The sequence below is a fragment of the Lathamus discolor genome, chromosome 23, assembly GCF_037157495.1.
Source record: "Lathamus discolor isolate bLatDis1 chromosome 23, bLatDis1.hap1, whole genome shotgun sequence".
NCBI classification, from domain to species: domain Eukaryota; kingdom Metazoa; phylum Chordata; class Aves; order Psittaciformes; family Psittacidae; genus Lathamus; species Lathamus discolor.
Genome location: NC_088906.1, coordinates 1,152,701 through 1,175,699, shown reverse-complemented (window position 1 = coordinate 1,175,699; position 22,999 = coordinate 1,152,701). Strand labels below are relative to the sequence as shown.

At 59.0% G+C, this 22,999-nt stretch overlaps 1 protein-coding gene across 9 annotated transcripts; it reads right to left on the bottom strand.

Moving 5' to 3' along the window:
* Window positions 1-300: 300 nt before the first annotated feature.
* Window positions 301-20,930, bottom strand: SLC4A8 (solute carrier family 4 member 8). 9 transcript variants are annotated; one of them, XM_065659560.1, is made up of 25 exons: window positions 20,782-20,930; window positions 15,513-15,594; window positions 14,824-14,958; window positions 14,225-14,360; window positions 13,923-14,083; window positions 12,607-12,795; window positions 12,411-12,499; window positions 12,152-12,309; window positions 11,742-11,829; window positions 11,177-11,323; window positions 10,970-11,061; window positions 10,391-10,565; window positions 10,117-10,250; window positions 9,209-9,454; window positions 9,025-9,130; window positions 8,017-8,178; window positions 7,262-7,375; window positions 6,778-6,939; window positions 5,917-6,168; window positions 5,025-5,093; window positions 3,940-4,113; window positions 3,725-3,862; window positions 1,403-1,503; window positions 759-863; window positions 301-608 (listed from the first exon to the last, which is right to left on the bottom strand). In XM_065659560.1, exons 1-24 carry the CDS (start codon window positions 20,824-20,826, stop codon window positions 776-778), a joined length of 3,243 nt encoding a protein of 1,080 aa, XP_065515632.1. In that variant the 5' UTR covers window positions 20,827-20,930; the 3' UTR covers window positions 301-608; window positions 759-775. The 9 variants fall into 9 exon arrangements, 7 of the variants coding, with proteins under 7 accessions (XP_065515632.1, XP_065515627.1, XP_065515628.1 ...); XM_065659555.1 differs by having other exon boundaries at window positions 8,017-9,130; XM_065659556.1 differs by having other exon boundaries at window positions 4,030-4,113; window positions 8,017-9,130.
* Between the last annotated feature and the right edge of the window lie 2,069 nt (window positions 20,931-22,999).

The window sequence follows — 22,999 nt, the reverse complement described above, 5'->3', positions numbered from 1 at the left end:
CAGGCTGAGAACATCGGGGCTGGAGCAGAGAAGCTGCGTGGAGAGCTCAGAGCAGCTTCCAGTGGCTGAAGGGGGCTACAGGGATGCTGGGGAGGGACCTGCAGCAGGGGCTGGAGCGATGGGACAAGGGGCGATGGGTTCAGACTGGAACAGGCTCTGGTGTCCATCTGGAGCATGGGGAGCAAAGTCTTTTCCTTGGCCTCAACCCAACTCCTTGGATGCTCCCAATGGAGCTAAAGCACGGACCCCGACCCGCAGGCACGATGAAAACCAGCACAGAGCGCGTCAAGCAGAGCAGAGGATGGGGCTGTACATTCCGAGTGTGTGTTTGGAAACCAGAAAGGAGGGGAATGGAGGAATTAGTACAAAATAGAGAGGGGCAGCGGGGCCCCTCGGCACCGCACCACCCCGCACGTGTACACCCAGCTCCCATGGGCTCCATGGGCTCCTCAGCCTGGTCAAGAGACACAGAACGCCCGGAGCACCGAGGGTGACTCAAAGCCATCCCCATGGATTCAATGGGAACCCTCCGGTGACAGAAGCGGCTTCTCCCCGTGTCGGTTGGCACATCCCTGAGCACGTCCTCCTCCCCTTCCAAATCCAGGCTCCTGAACAGGGAAACCGGGAGAGGGGAGACAGGGAGAGCATCACCAGTGGGGACCCACCGGCCGTGTGTGCCATGGGCATCGCTGCCCCTTCCCAGCCGGAGCATGGGGAAGGCGCCCAGGAGCGCGGCCCCATCCGCACCCGTCCTTTACCTGTTCCCAGCCCACGGTCAGAGCGTCTCCGTGTCCATGGTGAGCGCTTTCCACACGGCCGTCTTCGGCATCTCGTCCGAGATGTTGATCTCAGAGGGGTCAGCCCTGAAAGAGGGGTCTTAGGGGTCAGCCCCACAAGAAGGGTTTTAGGGGTCAGCCCTACATGAGGTATTTTAAGGGTCAGCCCCACAAGAGGGGTTTTAGGGGTCAGCCCCACAAGAGGGGTTTTAGGGATCAGCCCCACAAGAGGGGTTTTAGGGGTCAGACCTACAGGAGGGGGTCTCAGAGCCACCCGTGCCCATAGGAGCTGCTGGCTCCGCTGCCTTCGCATCAGTCCGTCATTGGGGAACCCAAGGGCAGCGCAAGCAGGGGAGGTCTGCCCCAGTTTGGGGGGGCAAAGGCTTTCTCCTGAGCCTCTGCTGGTGCAGGTCACGCCTGCAGCTCCTCAGGGCTGAGCACCTCCAGGTACCATAAAGTCACTGAGGATGCAAGGTTTGGGGTCAGACCTGAGCCCTCCATCACCTCCTGCAGCGCCGCCCATACCCATTCACCCGCCCGGCCGGGGCCAGGGGATGCTCAAGGAAGATGCAAGTGGAGGGAACGGAACCAAACCCCTTCCAGTTAACGTTGCCTTGGGGCTTCACCTCTCACTGCTCGGCTTCGGGACATCCAATTTGCTGCTCTTGCCCAGCAGACGCAGCTGCACTGAACTCGCAGCAGCAGCTTCCATCATCTTGCGGGACTCCTGCGGTGAAAGGGCCAAATAGAATCATAGAATCATAGAATAGCTCGGGTTGGAAAGGACCTCAAGATCATCCAGTTCCAACCCCCCTGCCATGGGCAGGGACATCTCTCACTAAACCATCCCACCCAAGGCTTCATCCAACCTGGCCTTGAACACTGCCAGGGATGGAGCACTCACAACCTCCCTGGGCAACCCATTCCAGTGCCTCACCACCCTAACAGGAAAGAATTTCCTCCTTAGATCCAATCTAAACTTCCCCTGTTTCAGTTTTAACCCGTTACCCCTTGTCCTGTCACTACAGTCCCTGATGAAGAGTCCCTCCCCAGCATCCCTATAGGCCCCCTTCAGGTACTGGAAGGCTGCTATTAGGTCCCCACGCAGCTTCTCTGCTCCAGGCTGAACAGCCCCAACTTCCTCAGCCTGTCTTCATACGGGAGGTGCTCCAGTCCCTGATCATCCTCGTGGCCTCCTCTGGCCTTGTTCCAGCAGTTCCATGTCCTTTTTATGTTGAGGACACCAGAACTGCACACAATGCTCCCGGTGAGGTCTCACAAGAGCAGAGTAGAGGGGCAGGATCACCTCCTTCGCCCTGCTGGTCACGCTCCTTTGGATGCAGCCCAGGATACGGTTGGCTTTCTGGGCTTTTCAAGCGCACACTGCAGCTGCCTCATGTTCATTTTCTCATCGACCAGCACCCCCAAGTCCTTCTCTGCAGGGCCGCTCTGAATCTCTTCTTTGCCCAGTCTGTAGCCGTGCCTGGGATTGCTCCGACCCAGGTGTAGGACCTTGCACTTGTCATGGTTGAACTTCATAAGGCTGGCATCAGCCCACCTCACAAGCGTGTCGAGGTCCCTCTGGATGGCATCCCTTCCCTCCAGCATATCAACCGGACCACACAGCTTGGTGTCATCGGCAAACTTGCTGAGGGCGCACTCAATCCCACTGTCCATGTCAGCGATGAAGATATTGAACAAGACCGGTCCCAACACCGATCCCTGAGGGACACCACTCTTTACTGGTCTCCAGCCGGACATCGAGCCATTGACCACAACTCTTTGTGTGCGGCCGTCCAGCCAGTTCTTTATCCACCGAGTGGTCCATCCATCAAATTGATCTCTCTCCAATTTAGAGAGAAGGATGTCGTGTGGGACAGTGTCAAACGCTTTGCACAAGTCCAGGTAGATGACGTCAACTGCTCTACCCCTGTCCATCAGTTCTGTAGCCCCAGCATAGAAGGCCACCAAATTGGTCAGGCAGGATTTCCCCTTAGTGAAGCCATGCTGGCTGTCACCAAGCACCTTGCTGTTTATCATGTGCCTTAGCATGTTGTCCAGGAGAATGTGCTCCAAGATTTTACCACGCACAGAGGTGAGACTGACTGGTCTGTAATTCCCTGGGTCTTCCATTTTCCCCTTCTTGAAAATGGGGGTTATATTTCCCTTTTTCCAGCCGTGGGGAACTTCACCTGACTGCCAGGATTTTTCAAATACGATGGCCAGTGGCTTAGTAACTTCATTCGCCAGCTCCTCCAGGACCCGCGGATGGATTCCATCAGGTCCCATGGACTTGTGCGCGTTCAGATTTTGAAGATGGTCTCGAGCCAGATCCTCTCCTACAGTGGGCCCAAGGTCTTCATTCTCACAGTCCCTGCGTCTGCCTTCTAAGACTTGGGTGGTGTGGTTGGAGCCTTTGCCAGTGAAGACCGAGGCAAAGAAGTCGTTCAGAACCTCAGCCTTCTCCGAGCCCTGTGCAGCCAGTTCTCCCGAGAGCTTCCTCAGGGGCCTGTGTTGTCCCTGGTCTGTTTTTTGTTTGCTGTGTACCTGTAGAATCCCTTCCTGTTATCCTTGCTCTCCCTGCTGCCCTCCGGCTCTCTGACCCACCTGAACCCAGTAAACCCACTGGGAGCTGCCCTCTCCTGCCCAACAGCAGCTTGAGCTGCGAGCGCGGCAGGGGAAGGGTCTCCCACACCAAGTAAATGGTGGTGGTGCTAAAAACACCGTCACGAGCAAACCTTCCGGTGGCAATAACCACCACCGGGATCAGCAGAAACCCGTTCTGAGGGACCCCCCATTCTGGTGCTAAGCTCACTGCTGACGAAGAACAGGCTACGATGTAGGATCCGGGCTGTAAGGATCCATTGAGTGCTGCTCTTCCCCCAGCAGTTCAAGCCAAGCTGGGGCAGAGGCAGCCTCGCAGCCCGAGGGTGACGTCCAGGCGTTACCTCCTCTTCTTTGGCTTCATTTTTGGCATCGTCCAACCTCTTCTTCTTGCTCTCCGGCACGAGGTCATCCAGGAAGCTGAGCTCTCGCTTGGAGAAGCAGAAATCCATCACCTTCCGGACAAAGACGAGCGCCAGAACCTGCGGGAGCGCAGGGGGAAGGCGCGGTGAGGCCGGAGGCGATGCTGCACCTCCCTCCGAGCAGCCCCGGCTCTTACCATCATGGGGAAGATGATGGCAGCCCGGGAAGCCTTGATGGCCCAGAGCAGGACGAGGCAGATGAGCTGGATCAAGGTGAAGAAATGCACCTTCCGCAAGGGGACGTGCCGCAGGTAGATGAAGTCCGGCTGGTGCTTCGCCGGCATCCAGAACAGCTTCAAGCGGTCGAAGAACTGCAAGGGACAAGGGAGAAATCAGCACCGTGGGGCTGTGGAGATGAGGAGGGAGCCTTCGGGATCCTGCTTGCGGGGGGAAATCCTGGATCCCTCCGTGTTCCTCCTGGGAGCAGCTCCCATTTGCCCATCCATAGCCTGGCTTGCCCATGAGAGCTGAATCCCCCAGCAAGGATTCCCAGCTCCCAAAGGGAATTGCAGTCCCTCTGCATTGACAACGGGCAGTGTCCATCACTGCAAGAGAGACTTTGAGGGGCTGGAGCAGGGCCAGAGAAGGGCAATGGGGCTGGTGCAGGGCCTGGAGCCCAAGGGTGATGGGGAATGGCTGAGGGACCTGGGGGGTTCAGATGGAGAAGAGAAGGCTCAGGGGGGACCTGATGGCTCCCTACAAGTGCCTGACAGGAGGATGGAGCCAGGAGGGGCTGGGCTCTGCTCCCAAGGAACAAGGGATGGGACAAGAGGAACCGGCCTCAAGCTGCCCCAGGGCAGGTTTAGATGGAGCTGAAGAACAATTCCTGCCCCAGAGGGTGCTCAGGCATTGGAACAGGCTGCCCAGGGCAGGGCTGCAGGCACCGGCCCTGCAAGTGCTCACACCCTGTGGAGACGAGGCCTCAGTGCCATGGGTCAGGGGTGGCCTCGGCAGGGCTGGGCATGGTTGGAACTGATGATGTTGAAGCTCTTTTCCCCCCTGGTTGATTCTATGAATCCCTCATTTCCACATCCCCAAAACACTGCCCTAATCCATGGAGCAGAGCCCAACCTACCTGCTCCTCCCAGCCCCATGGACCTCCTCCACCTCCAGCAGCCCTCTTCCTGCACAAAACACCCTCATTTCCTGCCTGCCCATGGTTTTCCCTGTGCCGCTTCCATGGAGCTGAGCTCCCAAGGGCAGAAGTGCTGCAATTCCGTACCTGAATTCCTCTGAGCGACGACACCCCCATGTAGAGAAAGACACCGTAGAGCACAGGCATTGGGATGAACTGCAAAGGACAATGCAATGATGGACTGGGTTAAAGCACATGGTCAGGGGGGTCACTGCCCTATAGGCGCTGCCTAAAACCACCTCCGGCCTCCCAGTTTCCACTGGCTTCAAGGGGGGTTTCAACCAGCAGTGATGTGGAGCGTGCGAGGAGCTGATGCTCTGCTTTAGGGGCCTGGCTGCATCCGAATAATCCTGGTTTCTAGAAGGGTTGGAGGAAAATGGGTGATTGCACCTAAAGAGAAACATTTTCCTGTGTTCTTGAGGCAAAAAGTGATGGGTGTCCTCTGAGCCTAACGATGAGGGTCTCCTTTGAGCCTAAAGATGAGGCTCTCCTCTGAGCCTAAAGATGAGGGTCTCCTTTGAGCCTAAAGATGAGGGTCTCCTTTGAGCCTAAAGATGAGGGTCTCCTTTGAGCCTAAGATCTAGTTGGAACTGGAGATCTTAAGGCCCTTTCCCACCTGAACTCTTCTACGATCCCATGATGCGCAAGGAAGCCCATGGGGCTGCTGTCGGTGTGTTCAGCTCCTGGGAACGGCTGCACTGAGGCATCTGGGGAGCAAATTGCAGCCAGTCAAGTGCTGCCTGCTCTAAAGGAGCAGATTTACTGCTCTGGGTACACCCCTAGGCATGGGTGAGCTTTCAGGTTCAGGCAGTGTCCTCGAGCACCACGCAGTGGGGTGTGAAGGTGCCCATCATGGGTCAAGCACCAAGGCCTGGGATCAGCATCTTCCTCCTGCATCCCACGACTACTCCTCAGAGACTGTGCTTGAACAGCCCCCAAGAAGCCCACGGTCGGGGGGTGCTCTGCGTTGCCCTCTTACCTTCAAGGCAGACGTGAAGAAGACGGAGCAGCCCATGAGCACAAAGATCATCAAGCCCGTGACCCTCTGCTCTCGGATCCCCAGGAACTTGGGCTGTTCTCCTGGTGCTGAGCAGTCGGACTCCACCTTGAGGCTGTTCACGTGGGTGATGGACAGGACGGTGGCAGCCACAAACCAGGGCAGCCCCATCACGGAGCACACCCCCAGCATCACGGCCACCATGAAAAGGTCCAAGTGGTACCCGCATCCTTTCTGCAGGGAGCAAAACAGCACAGAGCATCCCAGAGCAAGGACACGCCACAGGCTGGGCTCAAGCCGACTTCTTAACAATCTAAAACTAGAGCTGGGAAGAAGGATGTCTGCAGTCTCTGCGCACGCACCAGGCAGGGGCTCAAGGTGGCTTTGGAGAGTTTGTGTGGTATCTACGGCCAAAAATACCCCCAAAATGGACTCTTTTTCACCCGTGGGGAAATTTCCACCGCTTGCAATGGCTCTGATCCCAAAGATCCCTCATCCTGCCCTGCTTGCAATGGCCCCGATCCCAAAGATCCCTCATCCTGCCCCACTTGCAATGGCTCTGATCCCAAAGATCCCTCATCCTGCCCCACTTGCAATGGCTCTGATCCCAAAGATCCCTCATCCTGCCCTGCTTGCAATGGCTCCAATCCCAAAGATCCCTCATCCTGCCCTGCTTGCAATGGCTCTGATCCCAAAGATCCCTCATCCTCCTGTGTCACCATTAATGCAGGAGAGCCTCCTGCCCCATAGCAGCCGTTCCCCAAAGCAACGCCTTCACAAAGCCCTTGGGTCAGGAGCTTCTGCAGAGGGTTGGGGATGGGGTCACCTCGAGCAGCCCCTGACCTTCAGCCTGTGCTCCTTCCTGTTCACGATAACGGCAGTGATCTGCTGGTCCATGAAGATCAGGATGGTGCAGAGCAGAGCTGGGATGAGCGCGGCCAACACCGTCCACCACGGGTTGGGTCCTATGGGGTTGATGAGCCACCCGCGGTCATCTCTGGTGGGCTGCAACAGAGCACACACCTCAGCGCCCTGCCCCAGCCCAGCACCTTCATTGCCTCTGATGTTACCCTCCAACCCATGCCAAAGCGCTTCCCACCCTGGCTTCGTGTCAGCCCCTCCATAGGGCTCAGCACGGCCACTGCCAGCACCTATAGACCCTTCTGCTGGAGGTATCTTGTCTAGGGGCTCTTGTCTTGTTTCCAGAAGGGAACAGCACCCTTGGAGCTGGAAAAGGACCTGGTCAGGCACCAGCATCATCTCCTGCCCCAGCATCACCTTGTGGTGGCATCCCAGGGGCTGCGACCTGCTCAGACCCCTCCAGTACCTTGAACATATGGGGGACGTGGAGCTTCGGTGATGGGATCCCAACCATGAAGTCAATGAGCACCATGACGACGATGGCGAGGAAGACAGCAAAGTCACTCACTGTGGAGCGGACCTGGGGCGAGAAACCAGAGCTGAGAGGGGCCGGGCAACCGGGGCCATAACAGGAGGTGGAAGGAATGGGCCTGGGGGCATGGTCAGCGTTAAGCCTGGTTAACAAAGCCCCCCCTGCTCTGCGCCGGGCAGGCAAATCCCTTGGTTGGGTTCTGGTGCTGGGGTTGTCCCTTTGAGATCTGGTGCCAGGCGCTGACAGAAGTTGAATGAGGTGGGAAAGGGTTGAGTCAATGCCAGCCTTAAAAGCACTCTTACAAGCTAATGAGGCCGAAGTCTGCCCCTACGCCACACTCACAGCTAACAGGGGGGTAAGGCATCGTTTGGACCTCAAAAGGAAGAAACAGCGTCTTTTCCTATGGCAGCTCCACATTGGAACCAACACTGAGCCCAGAGGGTGGAAAACAGGGAAGGCCTGATTTCCCAAGGGAAAACCCCAACCATCAGCACAAAGACACAAAGAAGCAGAGCTCAGGGCAGGTCACGAGGCAGGTGAGGAGGTGGGAACTGCTGCTCCTGGAGAGGAGTGAGGAGCATCCACGCTGATGGAGACCTTGGTCAAGGTGACCAAGCGGTGGCAAAACGTGCTCCAGGGAAGCCACTGCGCAAAGTGGGGGCTGCTGCTGGTCCCCATCTTCCACCTACTCTGGTTGGGAAGTAACGGCTGGTTTTGAACTTCTTCAACAAGCTCGACAGGACAAAGGTGGAGAAGAAGAGGATGCAGCACCAGAAGAGGACGTTAGGAGCGTAGGGGCCGTTGCGTCCGCATGCGGGTCCTCGAAACTCTCCGTGCGCATAGCGACATTCCTGGGGAAACAGAGCACCGGGACACAGAGGCAGGGCTCGTGCAGCAAGGAAAACCGGGGAGCTCTGAGGATCTTGGTCCAAGATCCGTGACCCCGTGGCTGCGGCTGCTGGAGGCTGAGATTTATGGAGCAGCAGCAGCAGCCAAACAAGTGAGACATGGATCAGAGGAGAGCAGAGCTGGGCTCTGGTGGGACACCATAACACGAGACCCATGGCACGTCCTCTGTGCGAATGGCAGGTACCTGTGGCTGGGGAGACAGCAGAGGGGAAGGAAACCTGGAAGCTCTTGGGGATAAGGAGGGAACAAGGCAGGCAGGCCGAAACAACCACGGTACCAATGGAGAAGAGACAAACCATCCCTTCCCAATGCGGGGCTGGCCACAGGGGGATGGAGATGCCCATAAGAGCCTCCTGCCCTGTGCCTGGGCTCCGCTTTGGGCAGCAATAGCCCAAGAGGTGGCTCAGACGCTCCAGTTTCTGCATGTGCCCGCAGGGAATGGGAAGGCAAGGACTGGAGTTCCTAGGACCCAACTGAGGAAGCCAGGTACCACCTTCCAGCATGAACTCAAGCCCTGTGAGTGCTGCAGCACCCAAACCACCCCCTAGACCTTGCTCCTGGCCAGAAACATCACCCTGCAACCAGGCTACTCCCCATGGTGCTGGGCACAAGGTGGGCAGGACAAGGGGGCCTCCCCTTCCCTGGACCAAGCGGGTTACATCCGCACATCCCATGGAAGCAGAGCAGCACCAGCACAGGCTGAAGCCCATCGTTGTCACCCGAAGGACTCTGTCTTGGGTACCACGAGGATGCTCCTGGACCTGGTGCCTGCGGCACAGGGCACTTACAGTCACCGTGAGGTTCTCCCAGGCGATGCTGGACGCGTTGATCCCGTTGGTGTCCCAGAAGCGCCGGGTTTCATTGCTGGGATGGGCCGGGGCCTCGCACTTACAGCTGGGGGGAGAGAATCCAAGCCAGGGGTAAGGGAAAGGCGATGGAGGAGCAGCCCTGAGCAGGAGGGAAGGAACCCACTAGTAGATGGTGAGGAGGTCGAGCTTGCTGTGCATGTGCACGGGGTAGGTCTCTCGCAGGTGACTCAGCTTCTCGAGCGCCTCGTAGATGAAGATGATGCAGATGAGGGAGGCGAAGGCCTCCTCGGTGAAGCGGGTGATGTAGCACACCAGGGAGCTGGCGTCGGTGGCCACCAGCACGACGCAGAAGAAGGCGGTCCAGAGCCCGATGCAGGCTCGCAGGGACAGGTATGAGAGCGCGTGCTCCCTGGGGGACAAAGGAGAACCGAGGGTGGAAAAGCCAAAGCCCAGGGAAAGCCAAGGATGGAAAGGGCAGCACCAGGCTCTGAGCTGGGCCTTCCTTTGGGAAGAGCCTGGAGCACTTTGGGAGCACTTTGGCCAATTCTCTAATGCCCGTTATTAACCGTTCTTGTGTTAACACCTCGGAGGCTAACGGAGGGGTTAACACAACACCTCTCCCATGTCACCTTGATGCCCTAACACAGGAAGTGGCTGCTTTGGCACCCAGTCACCTGCTGCCGGCAAGCTGGGGCTTAGGGAGGAAGTTGAATGGCAAGAAGGGTGGTTCATCCCCCATCAGTCATCACAACCGAAGGACTGGCACAGAAAACAGCCATTTCCCAGGAAAGGCTCCTGCTTTTTCATCAGGATCATCCAAACCCAGCGTATCCCAGCACCTTGGGCATCCCCATCCGTGGGGTTTCTCCTTCTCCTACACTTCAACTGCAAGAACCCCAAACAGCCCCATCCATCCTTCATGGACTGAGGGCTCCTGCGCTACCACGTACGAGAGCAGCAGTGGGCAATGCCCGTGTCACAGAAGACAACCGAAACCTAACAGCTATTGCTAACCCCTTTCCCCATCACTGCCACCTTCCACAGCCCCCACAGCGCCCAGCCCCTTCTTACCTGCAGAACTTGTAGAGGATCTTCTCGAACACAAGGACAGGGCCGGTGCTGCCGAGGATGGTGAGAGGTTGGCCAGCAAAGAGGGAATACACCACGCCGGTCATGGATGCGCCCAGCAGCGACTCCATGGCGCTCTGTGCGGGGAGGTAAGGAGTCAGCGCATCAGAGACGGGCAGGAAAACCCCAGACAAAGCCCAGCACGAAGCAAATTCAGCGCAGCAAGGACTTGTCCTCGGGTGTTGTCCCCCCCAGGGCCAAGGAGAGGGGTGCTCACTATGTGGCCTTTGGTCGCTTCCCCCAGCAGTCCTCCGAAGGTGATGACGGGGGACATGCAGGCACAGTAGAGGAAGAGGAAGGATGCCAGGCACTGCAGGCTCACACCATCCCGAAAGTCGCTCCAGAACCACGGGGCTTTCCGCTTCACATCCAGGATCAAGCCTCCGAAGAGCCTGCACCGAGGGAGAGGAAGGGACTGTGCTTTGGGAGGACACACGGAGTGTCCTTGGCAGCAGGGCAGCCACGGCACAGAACCCCTTCCCTTGTTAAAAGGAAGCATTCCCCTTCATCCCTTTCTATACCAAGGCACAGAAACACCTCCAGCAGCAAGAGAAGGACCAAACCTTAGAGCCCAGCCCCTCCTATGGCAACGGTCCCTTGCTCTGAGAAGGAGCAGAGCTTTACCCGCAGGTACCAATGCCTCTGCCCCTGTACCAAGAGCAGCCCCGGGCAGTGATGCTGCGGCTGCATCCACCGGCACGGACCTGCCCAGCCCTGCACTGACCCCGAAAGGGAGGATGCGCACTCACACTGGGGAGGAAGCCCCCAAACCCAGCCCCAGGCGCGCAGCTCCCACCTCCCTGTCCGCTCCAGCTCGGGGCCGCTGTGCTTCTCCGGCTTGCTGTGGGAAGCGCTGTCCTCCAGCGCCCCGGGCATCTTCCTCTTCTCCTGGGGAGTCGGATGAGGACAGGTACCCGTGAGGAGCTGGTTTGGCTCCCGGGCTGCGTTTCTGCCGGTGTAAACCGGGTCCCTGCGCCCCCCCTTTCCCTTCGGCAGCACCCACCTGCGAGGGGACGCTTTTCGGGGGCTCGATTCGGATCGATGGATCCCACTCTCCCGGCGGCAGCACCGTGACCTGGTCCAGGAACTCATCGATGCCGGCCACGAGGTCGGCGCGGTCCTTGGCTTTGTAGGCAACGTCATGGAAAACCTGCCCCCAGGAGAGAGCCGGTGAGAGGAAAACCCATCCCCTGCCCCAGCCAGCACAGGAAGCCCTCCCAGTATCCTGCTGGGAATGGCAGGAAACGTTCCCCCATTGGGAATAACCTGCCCGTCTCTCACATTATCATCTCCTCCACAAGGCCCCGTCCCCCATAGCCCCTTAGGCTGCAAGGGGAGAAGCCAGCAGTGGGGAGAGGGTGCTGGGGACCCTGGGATGAGGTGCAGGATGCTCCCCAGGTGGGATTTCCACCTCCAGGATGGGAGGTGATGTGAATCCATGTGTTTGCTTTGGGATGTGAGCAAAGGGTGGGCTCTTGGTATTGCTGACAGCAAATCCTCCTCCTCACTGAGACAGGGACAGGGAGAGGAGAAGATAGGACCCGGAGATGTTTCTTATCGCGGCGCACCTCGTCTGTCATGATAGTAGCCATGGACCTGCCGATCTCATGGTACCGATGGGCTTTTCCTCCTGGTCCAAGCAAAACAAACAGGAACCTGGGCAGGGAAAACCAAGAGGGAGATCAGGACGGGTCCTTGCTCCAGGAGTGCCCCAGGAGGTCCCAGATTCCACAGGGGATGCGTAGGCGCTGCCTCCGCGATGAGCTGGGAATTCCTCAAACCCCATCACAGAGGGAGCTTTGGGGCCAGCTTCCATTGGGAAATTGGGTTTAAAAGAGCAGGGAAGGGAGAAGCAACGGTGAGGAGATGTGAGTGGGAGAAATGTGGCCTTCTTCCCTTGGGATGCCAGGGTGATGCATGCAGTCGATGGTGTTTGTTGGGGGGGTTATAATAAACCCTTTGCACTCCTCATTCCAACCTTGTTGGGATGGGAACTTCCGTCATGCCCGAGAGGAGGACAGCGGGGGTGAGGCGGACGAAGGCCACGATGGGCTGGGGCAGGAAGTCCAGCTCCCCCACCAGCACGTTGGATGCTTCAGCTCCAGTGGGAATCTTCTTCAGGAAGTGCAGCTCCGCCTGGGCACGGCAAGCGCTTTACAGGCAACAGCCCCAAGAGCAGCGGAGCCTGAAGGAGCAAATCCGGCCCTAAAGGCACAGGCGGGCTCCGTGTGCCTCACCTTGCTCAGATCCATGGTGCTGGCCTCGGGGGGCACCCCGTTCTTAGCCTCTGCAGTGGTGGGGGAAGGATGCGGGCTGAGTGCTTGGGCTGCAGGACAAAGACACCGGAGGATGGGCAAGGAGCAACGGGGGCCCAGCGGGACCCAAGCATGGCAGAGCCCCTCTCCTGGCGGCTCGTCCCATGGGAATGCCGACCTGGCTTCTCGAGGAGGTGCGGCTCCGACTGCTTCTTGCTGCTGTCGGCGAAGGAGCGGACGATGGGGAGGAGGTTGTTCCGCTTCCGCTCGTTCTGGTGGTGATGCTTCCTCAGGAGCACCTCCCGCACTCGCGCCCTCGTGCGCTCCTCCAGCTCCGAGCACTGCTCCTGCTGGCCCAGGAGCAGGTCTGCGGTGGCAAAGGGGAGGGAGCCCTCAGAGCAGGGATGGGGCTGAGCCCAGCACCCCCAGGACCTGAGGTCAGCATCCCCAGGACCTGAGCCCAGCACCCCCAGGACCTGAGCCCAGCACCCCCGGGACCTGAGCCCAGCACACCCTGGGCGCAGTCTTGCTTAGCAAGGAGCTGCGATAGAGTTCAGCCTCTGCAGGGGAAGGGATGCCTTTGGCTGAGAACCATCCTCTGGCAGAGAAACTGATTGATAACTGATAATTGATAACTGATAACTGCAACTGATATAACTGATAACTGATAATTGATAACTGATAACTGGTAACTGATAAACTGGTAACTGGTAACTGATAAACTGATAACTGATAACTGCAACTGATATAACTGATAACTGATAATTGATAACTGGTAACTGATAACTGATAACCAATAAACTGACAACTGATAAACTGATAACCGATACACTGATAACTGATAACTGATAACTGATAAAGTAAAAAACTGATAACCGATAAACTGATAACTGATAACTGGTAACTGATAATTGATACTGATAAACTAGCTGGTAACTGATAACTGGTAACTGATAACTGATAGCTGATAACTGATAACCAATAAACTGATTGATAAAATGAGAACTGATAAAGTAATAAACTGATAACGGATAACTGATAACTGATAGACTGATAACTGATATCTGCTAAACTGATAACTGGTAAATTGATAAAGTGATGAACTGATAAACGGGGAACTGCTAAGCTGCTAAATTGGCAGCCTGATAAACTGATAAGTGCTAACTGATGAGCTCTGCCTTTCAAGCTCCTCCATCCTGAAGTTAAGGCAAATGAAAAGGAAAAGGAAACGACTTGCAGAAAAGAGCTTCTTTACTGGGGCTCAGCTCTTGCACGGACTCGCGTTGCCAAGAGCTAAGCCCTGACACGCTGCTTTCTGGCTGGGGAATGTCCTCTAACCCCACACATTGCTTTCCAAAGGACCCCTGTGGGAAGGAAAAGCCGCGGGGCTGCTGCGCGCCTGCGCCCAGACCCAGCTCCCAGCCCAACGGATGTGCCCTTGAGTCAATGGCCTCCCTTGGGCTGCCCTGCGCAGCGCAGGGCGCGATGCGGTACCTGCGATCTCCTCCATGCTGTTGGCACAGACGTCCAGCAGCACCATCCCGTTGATGAGGCAGCTCCTCAGCTCGAAGAGGCTGTGCAAGGACAACGTGGCCACGTAGGGCTTGCTCCAGCGCTCGCCGCCGTCCTCCACATCCTCCTCAAACTTCAGCCACCTACGGACACCGGGCACCGTCAGCCCCGTGGCACGGACCAGCCCCATCGATGGAGCTGCAGGTGCCAAGAGGAGGAGGCTCCGCACGCCCGCTCCTGCAGCTGGAAGAGCTCATCCCGGAGGGCCCGCAGCGGGGCTTTACCTCGCGGTCTCCTTCCACTCGGCGTCTTTGCCCTCCTTGAGGCAGATCTCGTCCAGCTCGGTGAACAGGTCATGGGGGACGTGCTGCTCGTCCTCCTCAGTCCCGAGGATGAACTGCACCCGCTGGGACGGGGTGTCTGGGGGCAGAAGACAAAGCCCCGTCCCGTTACTGTGCCTCAATCCGCCCCCATGCCCAGTGGGCATCGGAGCAGCATCAGCTCAGCCGTGAATGGTCCATCTGCTCCCTCTGCTCCGGGTCTGTGACGCTTGCACAGAGCCATGGGGAAGGAGAAGCATCCACCCCAGCTTCCCACGGGATGGGCTGCTTTCCTTCCCCATATTTCCCTTTAAGCCTGCATCCCATTCAGGAAGACAAGAGGGATCCCTCTGCACAGGGATCAGGACAGGCTGGGCCCCGGCCGATGGGATGAGGTTCAACAACTTGACTCCCCCTTTCGCTGCCTTAAACTAACAAAACAAGAGGGAAAAGCCTGGCAAAAGGGGGTCTTTCCCTCCGCCCGTTCCCTCGGGATAACAGGGAGCCAGGCAGGCCCCTGCTTGCAGCAGACCCAGCGCCCACCCTGCTGCAGGAGGACTCACAGTGGCCGCCCTGCTCCGCGGGGGCAGAATCCTTCTCCCGTTCCCGTTTCCGATCCTTGCGGCCGTGGGGCCGGTGGTGCCGGTGGCTCTGGCGCACCAGCGGCATCCGCACCCCCACGTACAGGGTCCGGTGGCCTGCGGGAAAGCAGCGCTGGCATCACTTGGTGCTGCCGAGGTGGTGCCGCAGCCGAAACATGGGAACACAGAGCAACAGCGATTTCCCTTCACATCCCTGCATCCCTGGCGGCCACAGAGCTGCCCTTTTCCAGGCCTGTTTCGCTCGACCTTTGCCACCACAGTGACAAATGAGGGCTCTGGCTCATCCCAAAGCACCCTGACAGTGCTGAGACTGTTCCCAAAGCCCAGCTTTGCTGAGCAGCGCAGCCTGCGGCAGCAGGGACCGTGTTTAAAGGCTTGGAATGGAACAGGGCGACAAGAGATAAATCGGTTCCATCCAATGCTTCCATCCAATGAGCCATGAGCAGCCCCTTGAGGAAAGAAGCCCTGAATTACCCAGCCCCGTGGGGGCTTTTCCCCTCTCTTTATCAGCCAGAGCATCCCCAAACACCGCGATAACTGAGCTGCTTCACTAAGGAGCTCAATGGGGTTTGCTGCACCAAGTGAGGATGTGGCAGGGACCTTGCGCACGGGGCTGGTGGTCCCCTACCAGGATCCCAGCGCACGCTCACCTTCCAGCTCCTCCTTCTCATAGTGGATGTTGACAACATTGCTGGTTCTTCCCTGGTCGATCACTGCCTCCTCGTCCTGTCTCTGTTCAGCAAGGAGGAGAAGGCACAAGTCGGGTTTGTAGAACCATGGAGTGGTTTGGGTTGGAAGGGACCTTCAAAGCTCATCGAGTCCAACCCCCTGCAATGGGCAGGGATGACACCAACTAGAGCAGGTCCCCAGAACCACGTCCAGCCTGGCCTCGGATGTGGCCAGGGATCCGTCCACCACCTCCCTGCACAGCCTGTGCCAGGGTTTTACCACCCTCATGGCAAAGGATTTCTTCCTCACATCCAGCCTGAATCTGCTCTTTCCATTTCAAGCCATAACGCCTCATCCCATCACAACAGGCCCTACTGAGAAGTCTCTCCCCATCTTCCTTATAGGCCCCTTTTAAGCCCTGAAAGCCCACAGTAAGGTCTCCCTTTAAGGAGCTCTCTTCTCTCTTGGGAACAACCCCAGCTCCCAGCCTTTCCTCACAGCAGAGATGCTCCGTCCCTCAGAGCATTTCTGTGCCCTCCTTTGGCCCCTCTCCATCAGGTCCATGCTGTGCTGAGGACTCCAGAGTAGAGCAAAGGGGCAGGATCAAGGTGCTTGACACCTCTGGATGCAGCCCAGGATAGGGGTGGCCTCTGTTCTGCAAGCACCCATTGCCCGCTCATGTCCAATCTTGCACCCACCAGTACCCCAATTCCTTCTCCTCAGGGGTCCCTTCTACCCCTCCAGCCCCCAGTCTGTGTTGATATCAGGGGCTGCCTCAACCTATGTGCACGACCCAGCACTTGGCCCCATTAAACCTCATGAGGTTCGCATGGAAGCTTGACCAAGGCCCTCTGGATGGCATCCTGCATCCTACATCCTGCATCCTGCATCCTGCATCCTGCCCCTTGCACACGTCAACTGCGCCACTCAGCTTCGAGTCACCTGCGGATGTGGTGGCAATGCCCTCAGTCCCACTGCCTGCGTCGTTGGTGAAGGTATCCAACAGTGCTGGTGCCAGCACAGACCCCTGAGGGTCACCACTGGTGTCCATCCAGACACTGAGCCATTGACCGCTGCCCTCTGGATCATAGAATCATGGAATCATGGAGTGGTTTGGGTTGGAAAGGACTGGAAAGCTCCTCCAGCTCCAACCCCTGCCCGGGCAGGGACACCTTCCACTGGAGCAGCTTGCTCCAAGCCCCATCCAGCCTGGCCTTGATGGGATGGAGCATCCAAACCTTCTCCATTCAGCCCATCCCAGTGTGCCAGCACCCTCACAGGGAAGAACTCCCTTATCTCCAACCTGAACTTCCCCTGTTCCAGTCTGAACCCATCACCCCTTGTCCCATTGCTCCAGCCCCTGGTGCAGGTCCCTCCTCAGCATCCTTAGGCTTTACAAAATTCCAGGCAGACGGCGCCCGCAGCCCTTCCTTTGCCCACTGGTGCACTTGCACCACCACAGAAGGCCTCCAGGTTGGTCAGGCAGGACTTGAATCACCTCCGTGTCCTCCCTGTGCAGAGCTCCCCTACCCCCCTCCAGCCCCCATCCACCCCTGCATCCATGCGAGTCCATGAGCATCACCCCTCTGCGTGCCTCCTCCTATAGCAGCACCTCTCTTGTCTCTACTGGGACCCTGGAGGTGTTTACTGCAGGGGGAGGGCTGAGCGGTTTGGACCCCCCAGGAGCCCCCTCCTGCCTCCCCCCGCTTTGTTCTTGCAGATCCTTCCTGCAAAGACCAAAAGGGATTTCTGAAAGGGGGGGAAACCCCAAAGCCCAAACCCTGCCCTTCTGGTGGCAGCAGCTTTCACCTCCGCAGTGGTGCCTGCGCGGCTCACTGGGCACAGGGCACGGCCACCAACAGCATCCGGAGGCGCTCAGGAGCCTGCAAGGGGGAAGCTTCATCTGCTTGGAGCATGGAGAGCATCGGGTTTGGCCTTGCAGGGCTGGGGGCTGGCGCTGGCGGTGCTGCAGGAGGAGCATCTGTGCCTCAACAGCCCCGGCAGCAGCACAGGAGCAGGCAGAAAGGAGCCGTTTTGCTTCTCTTTCCCTTTGCCACCATGGCCGGGAAGGGGATTACCAGGACTGGTGCCCTCAAAGCCAACCACATCTCACACTGGAGCCGCAGCTGCAGCTTTGGAAGGGCCTCCTGGAAACACTCGGGGTCTCCTTTCCTTTCTCCTCTTGAGGCTGCGCTTCCCATGGCCACGAATGTCTTCAGTGCTAAGGAAAACGCTCCTGCCACCGGGCTTCTCTTCCCTTGCCCGCCTGGGCAGAAACGCCCAAGGAAAGCCAAAATCTGTTCACCCATGCAAAGAAAACCTCTGCAGTGCTGGCGTTTCATCGGTTTCCAAGCCATAAAGGCACAAAGGGGAAGCTTTGGCCCTGATAACGACGCCTCCGGCGTTCCCGTCCTTTTCCCAGTGACCCCTCTGCCTGTGGCCCTTTGGGCGGTTTGGATCTTGGCAAAGCCTTTGGCACTGTCTCCTACAGTGCTCCGCTGGAGAAACCGGCCGCTCGTGGCCTGGATGGGTGGATCCATCGCTGGGTTGGAAAGGGCTGGGTGGCAGAGCCTGAAGAGCGGTGGTGAATGGTGTCGCATCCAGTGGTGTCCCCTGGGGCCGGTGCTGCTCCGTATCTCCATTGATGAGGGGATGCAGGGTACCCCCGGTGAACCTGCAGGTGACACCCGCTTGGGTGGGCGCATTGAGGGGCTGGAGGGTGGGAAGCTCTGCAGGGGGATCTGGCCAGGCTGGATCCATGGCTGTGCCAATGGGATGAGGTTCAAGAAGGCAAAGGGCCGGGTCCTGCACTTGGCTCACAACAACCCCCTGCAACGCTCCAGGCGTGGGGAAGAGCGGCTGGAAACTGCTCATGGGCAAGGAGCTGGGTGGATGGAGCTGAGCATGAGCAGGTTGTGCCCAGGCATCCAGGAAGCCCCCAGCAGCCTGGCCTGGCTCAGCACCAGTGCGACAGCAGGGCCAGGGCAGGGGTTGTGCCCCTGCACTGGGCACTGGTGACCTTATGGCTCCCTACAAGTGCCCAACAGGAGGATGGAGCCAGGATGGGGCTGGGCTCTGCTCCCAAGGAACAAGGGATGGGACAAGAGGAACCGGCCTCAAGCTGCCCCAGGGCAGGTTTAGATGGAGCTGAGGAACAATTCCTGCCCCAGAGGGTGCTCAGCATTGGAACAGGCTGCCCAGGGCAGGGCTGCAGGCACCGGCCCTGCGAGTGCTCACACCCTGTGGAGACGAGGCCTCAGTGCCATGGGTCAGGGGTGGCCTTGGCACTGCTGGGAATGGTTGGACTGGATCTTGAAGCTCTTTTCCCCCCTGGTTGATTCCATGGCTCCGTGGCTGTGACTCCTCCAGGGCCATCACTGCACCAGCCCTGGTCAGGTTCACCATCGAGAGCATCATCAGCAGGGGCACAAGGAGCGATCATTACAGAGTCACGGCCTCCATCCCTTTGGTGCTGCAGTGAAGCCCCATCAGGCAGAGCCGGTCCTTGCATGGCACAGAAAGGGCCAGGGAAGCGACTTTTCCCCTCTCCTCACCATTTGCAGCCCTGCTTCATTTTCCAGCTGAGCTGTTCTGCTATTCCCATCCTAACAGCTCGTTTGCTCCTATGAACGTCCTCAGCACAAAGGTTACCTGTGAAAGGTGACCCAGGGTGTTAAATAGCACAGGGGAGGAAGGTGACACCGAGGCCTCATCAGCTCAAATCTCATCCTGATCCAGGCTCTGCTTCTCTATTATTGACATTGAAGCTTCAGGAGCAAACCCAGGAGGAAGCAGAACAAGCGGCATCTGCGGGTATCCCATCGCCCTTCCCAGAATCATCCCGAGCCTGGCAGGGAGAGGCGGCCGAAGGAAATGCCCCCATTCCACACTCGCTCGGTCCCTGTGAGGCCGCTCAAATGGGCTCAGAGGGGATAATTCCCTGAGGAAATTGCTGGAGGATTCAAGGATTTCCCAGAGCTGTCGGGTTGGGCTGGGATGGACGGGAAGCAGGGATGGCTCCAGGATGTTATCCCATCCCAGGCTGGGTACCAGCACCTGTGGGTACCTTCCCTCTCCATCCTGCTGCCAGGCTGCTTCATCCACCCGGACCAGTGCCGCTCCTCTTGCCCTGGGGGAGCTCTGGTGTAAGTGGGGACAAAGCAGAGGGGCTCAGGTTGGGCTTTGGGTGCTCCTGGTGCTGGGGAAGCCAAGAGCATCCTGTGACCACACAAACCTTGGGTCCAGCCCCCTTGTCCCATCACACGTGAGCAGTGGGAGGGAAGGTCAATGCCATCAACTGACCCTGACGGGGCTGATAACGCTGATCCTGGTGGTGTTACGGGATGAGGGTAGCAAGAGCCAAACCGGGGGCCGCAGTGGAGGGGGAGCAGGAGACCCCCTCCCTGCCCCTCTCCATCCTGAATGGACAAAGCCACATCCTGGTGGCTCCATCCTTCCCTGGGCTCCCTCCAGGTCCTGGACCAGGACTGAAGCTGTGGTGGGCCTGGAGCCAGGCGCTTGCAATGGGAGGGGCCAGGGCCCCACAGTGGGGCTGTGAGGGGAAGGATGCAGGTCCCAGCCGAGCATCATCGGGACCTGTCAGCGCTTGCAGGGGGAGGTGTGAATTCCTCTCACTCCTTCCCATGAGCTCTCATTCCAGATGAATCAATTCCCACCTCATTCGCCACCAAGAGCAGCTCCCGCAGCCAAATCCCATGGGGTCAGACAAGGAGATGCTGAAAGAGGGGAGGGGGGGGAGCCCAGCTGCACCCCAGCACCGGGCACAAAGCTCCTGGTGGACACAAAAGCATCCCCCCCCCGTGACTGCTGTTGTGGGGCGCTGTGGGGGGGGGGGGGGGGGGGCAGCGGCTTTGTTCCCCCTCCAAAGGACCCACAGCATCACCACACGTAGATGCAGGGGACAAGGGGGGCCCAGCGGGGAGCCCCCCAGCAGGCACCGCGCAGGTGCCTCCCTCCCCTGCTCACATCCCTCCCGCACCCCTCGCTCCCCATCTCCACCTTGCAGATGCCTCGCAAGCCTCCAACCCCCGCCCCCCCCATCCCCGGCCCCCATTTTACAGCCACCTCCCAAGCACCCTCATCCCCCCCCCCCCCCTTAGACCCCCCCCCATGCACCCATCCCCCTTTGCAGACGCCTCCCCCCCGCCATCGGCAATGCCGCAGTGAGCAGGCACGGAACATCCTCCGGCCGCACGGGGGTACCGGCCCCCCCGGCCGCTGCCCCCCCACCTGGTAGCTGAGGATGCCGTCGGGCTCGTTGCTGCCTGCGGGCATGGCGGGGCCCGGCACCCCCCCGCGGCTGGGGGCCAGGGGGGGCCGCTGCCGGCTGCAGCCCCGGCGCCGCTCACACCGGCTCCGCCATCGCCCGGAGCCGGGGACAAACCCCGCCCAGGGCCGGGGGGGGGCGGCGGGCGGAGGGAGGAGGCAGGGCCGGGGGGGTCGGGGAGCAGAGACCGGGGAAGGTTCTACGGGCCCGCTTCTGCAGCGACCCCCCCCGGGGCCCCGTCAGCGTCTCAGTGACCCCCCCTCGGGCATCAGCCCCCCGCATCACCGTGAGCCCCTTCACTACCTTTGTGACCCCCCCCTCCTTCATCACCCCCGGCATCACCCTGAGCTGCTCCGGCATCACCCTGATCCCCGCCAGCATGTTAGTGACCCCCGCACCCAGTCTCCAGCATCCCCCCCCCAGCATCACCATGAGTGTCTCCCCCAGGCATCACCCTGATCCCCTTCAGTATCATAGTGACCCCCCCATCAGCATCACTCTGAGGCCCCCCAAGCATCACCCTGATCCCCGTGAGCATGCTAGCGACCCCCTATCTCCAGCATCACCCCCCCAGCATCACCATAAGTCCCCCCCCTCGCATCACCCTGATCCCCTTCAGTATCTTAGTGACGCCCCCCCCCCCGCAGCATCACCCTGATCCCCTTTAGTATCATAGTGACCCCCCCATCAGCATCACTCTGAGGCCCCCCAAGCATCACCCTGATCCCCGTGAGCATGTTAGTGATCCCCCATCTCCAGCATCACCCCCCAGCATCACCCTGAGCCCCTTCAGTACCTTTGTGAGCCCCCCCAGCACCGCCCTGATCCCCCCAGCACCCTCCCCAGGACCCCTCTTGGCCTCCCCCAGCACCTTCTCCCCCCATCCCCAGCTGCAGCCAGCGCTGCCCCTGCGCCCCCAGCTCAGGGCAATCCCTGCTCTTTGCTCCTCCGGGGATGCCTCTGCCCCAGGAGGAAGGGGTCAGAACCGGGGGGGTTCAACAGGACCTGGGCTCAAACCCCCTCCACCCTCTCCCCACTGCAGGCTCCCCCTTGGCCCTTCCCCCTGGCCCCGTTCCCTGCGTTTTCCCAGGAAAGGCCTTTGGCAAAGTCTGAAACGGAACCTCGGAGCCGCTCCTGACCCCCGGTCCTGCTGCCGGCCGCAGCTCTGCCAAAAGCAACGCCCGGCAGTGGCGGAGCTGCTTGAAAAGGGCCATTCTTTGCTCCATCTTCCAGCGGCAGCTTCCTTGAGCCCGTATCCAGTTGCTCTTCCCTCCATGGGAGATGTAAACAGAGGCTCAGTTATTAACTGACAGCATTTCCCATCCCTGCTGCTGGCACAGATGGGCTCTCTGCGGAGCTGGGGGATGATCCCCCTTTCCCTTATTTCCAAGGGCAATTCCAACAGCCATCAAGAGAGCGGGGACAACCGCAGAGGGCAGAGCTTTGCCTTTAAGCGGTCCTGTTCTTGCTGCGGGACAATCCCGTTTTACATCACTTTCCCATCGGAAGGATGGAATCTCCCCCTCTTGCCCCCTGGGATCCGTTTCCTTTGGCTCCTCTGAAAACGTGGTCCCCAAAACGCCTGATACTGGGGCTCGGGGGCACAGAGCCCGGGGGCAGCCCCTTCTCCCTCGCCATATCCCAGGCTCCGGAACGGGGAAACTCGAGAACCGAACATTCCCCACCCGGAGCTGTTGTTCAGCTGCGTTTCACTGGGAGCGTCTGTGCCGGCTCCAGCCTTGGGCTGAAACTGGGAGCCGCGGGAGGATGCGCACGTTCCTGCTTGCGGGAATTAAAGCAGGTTTAATCCGGCCTTGGCTTCCCGGTTACGGGAACGTGCTCCCGAACGACAGCCACCGGGAGCCAAACCCATGCCGCCCACTCCCCGCAGTTAGGACCAGCACCCTGTACTTAAGGGTACTCAGGAAGCAGAGGCACATCCATGCCAATGGAAAGGGCTGGATTAAAAGCAGCAGCTCCTGTGTCACCCTGGAGCCTCTGGCTGGGAAGGGGGTGATAATTGCACCGTGCAGCACAACATCTCTATATATAACAAAGCCACATTGGGACAGGCCAAGAGCAGAGTGGAGTTTGTTGAGGTGCTCAGCCCAGCACAAGCGGTGCAGCATCAGGCCCCAAACACACCCAGTGTGGTTTTCCATGTCCTTTGGGTTAGTGACC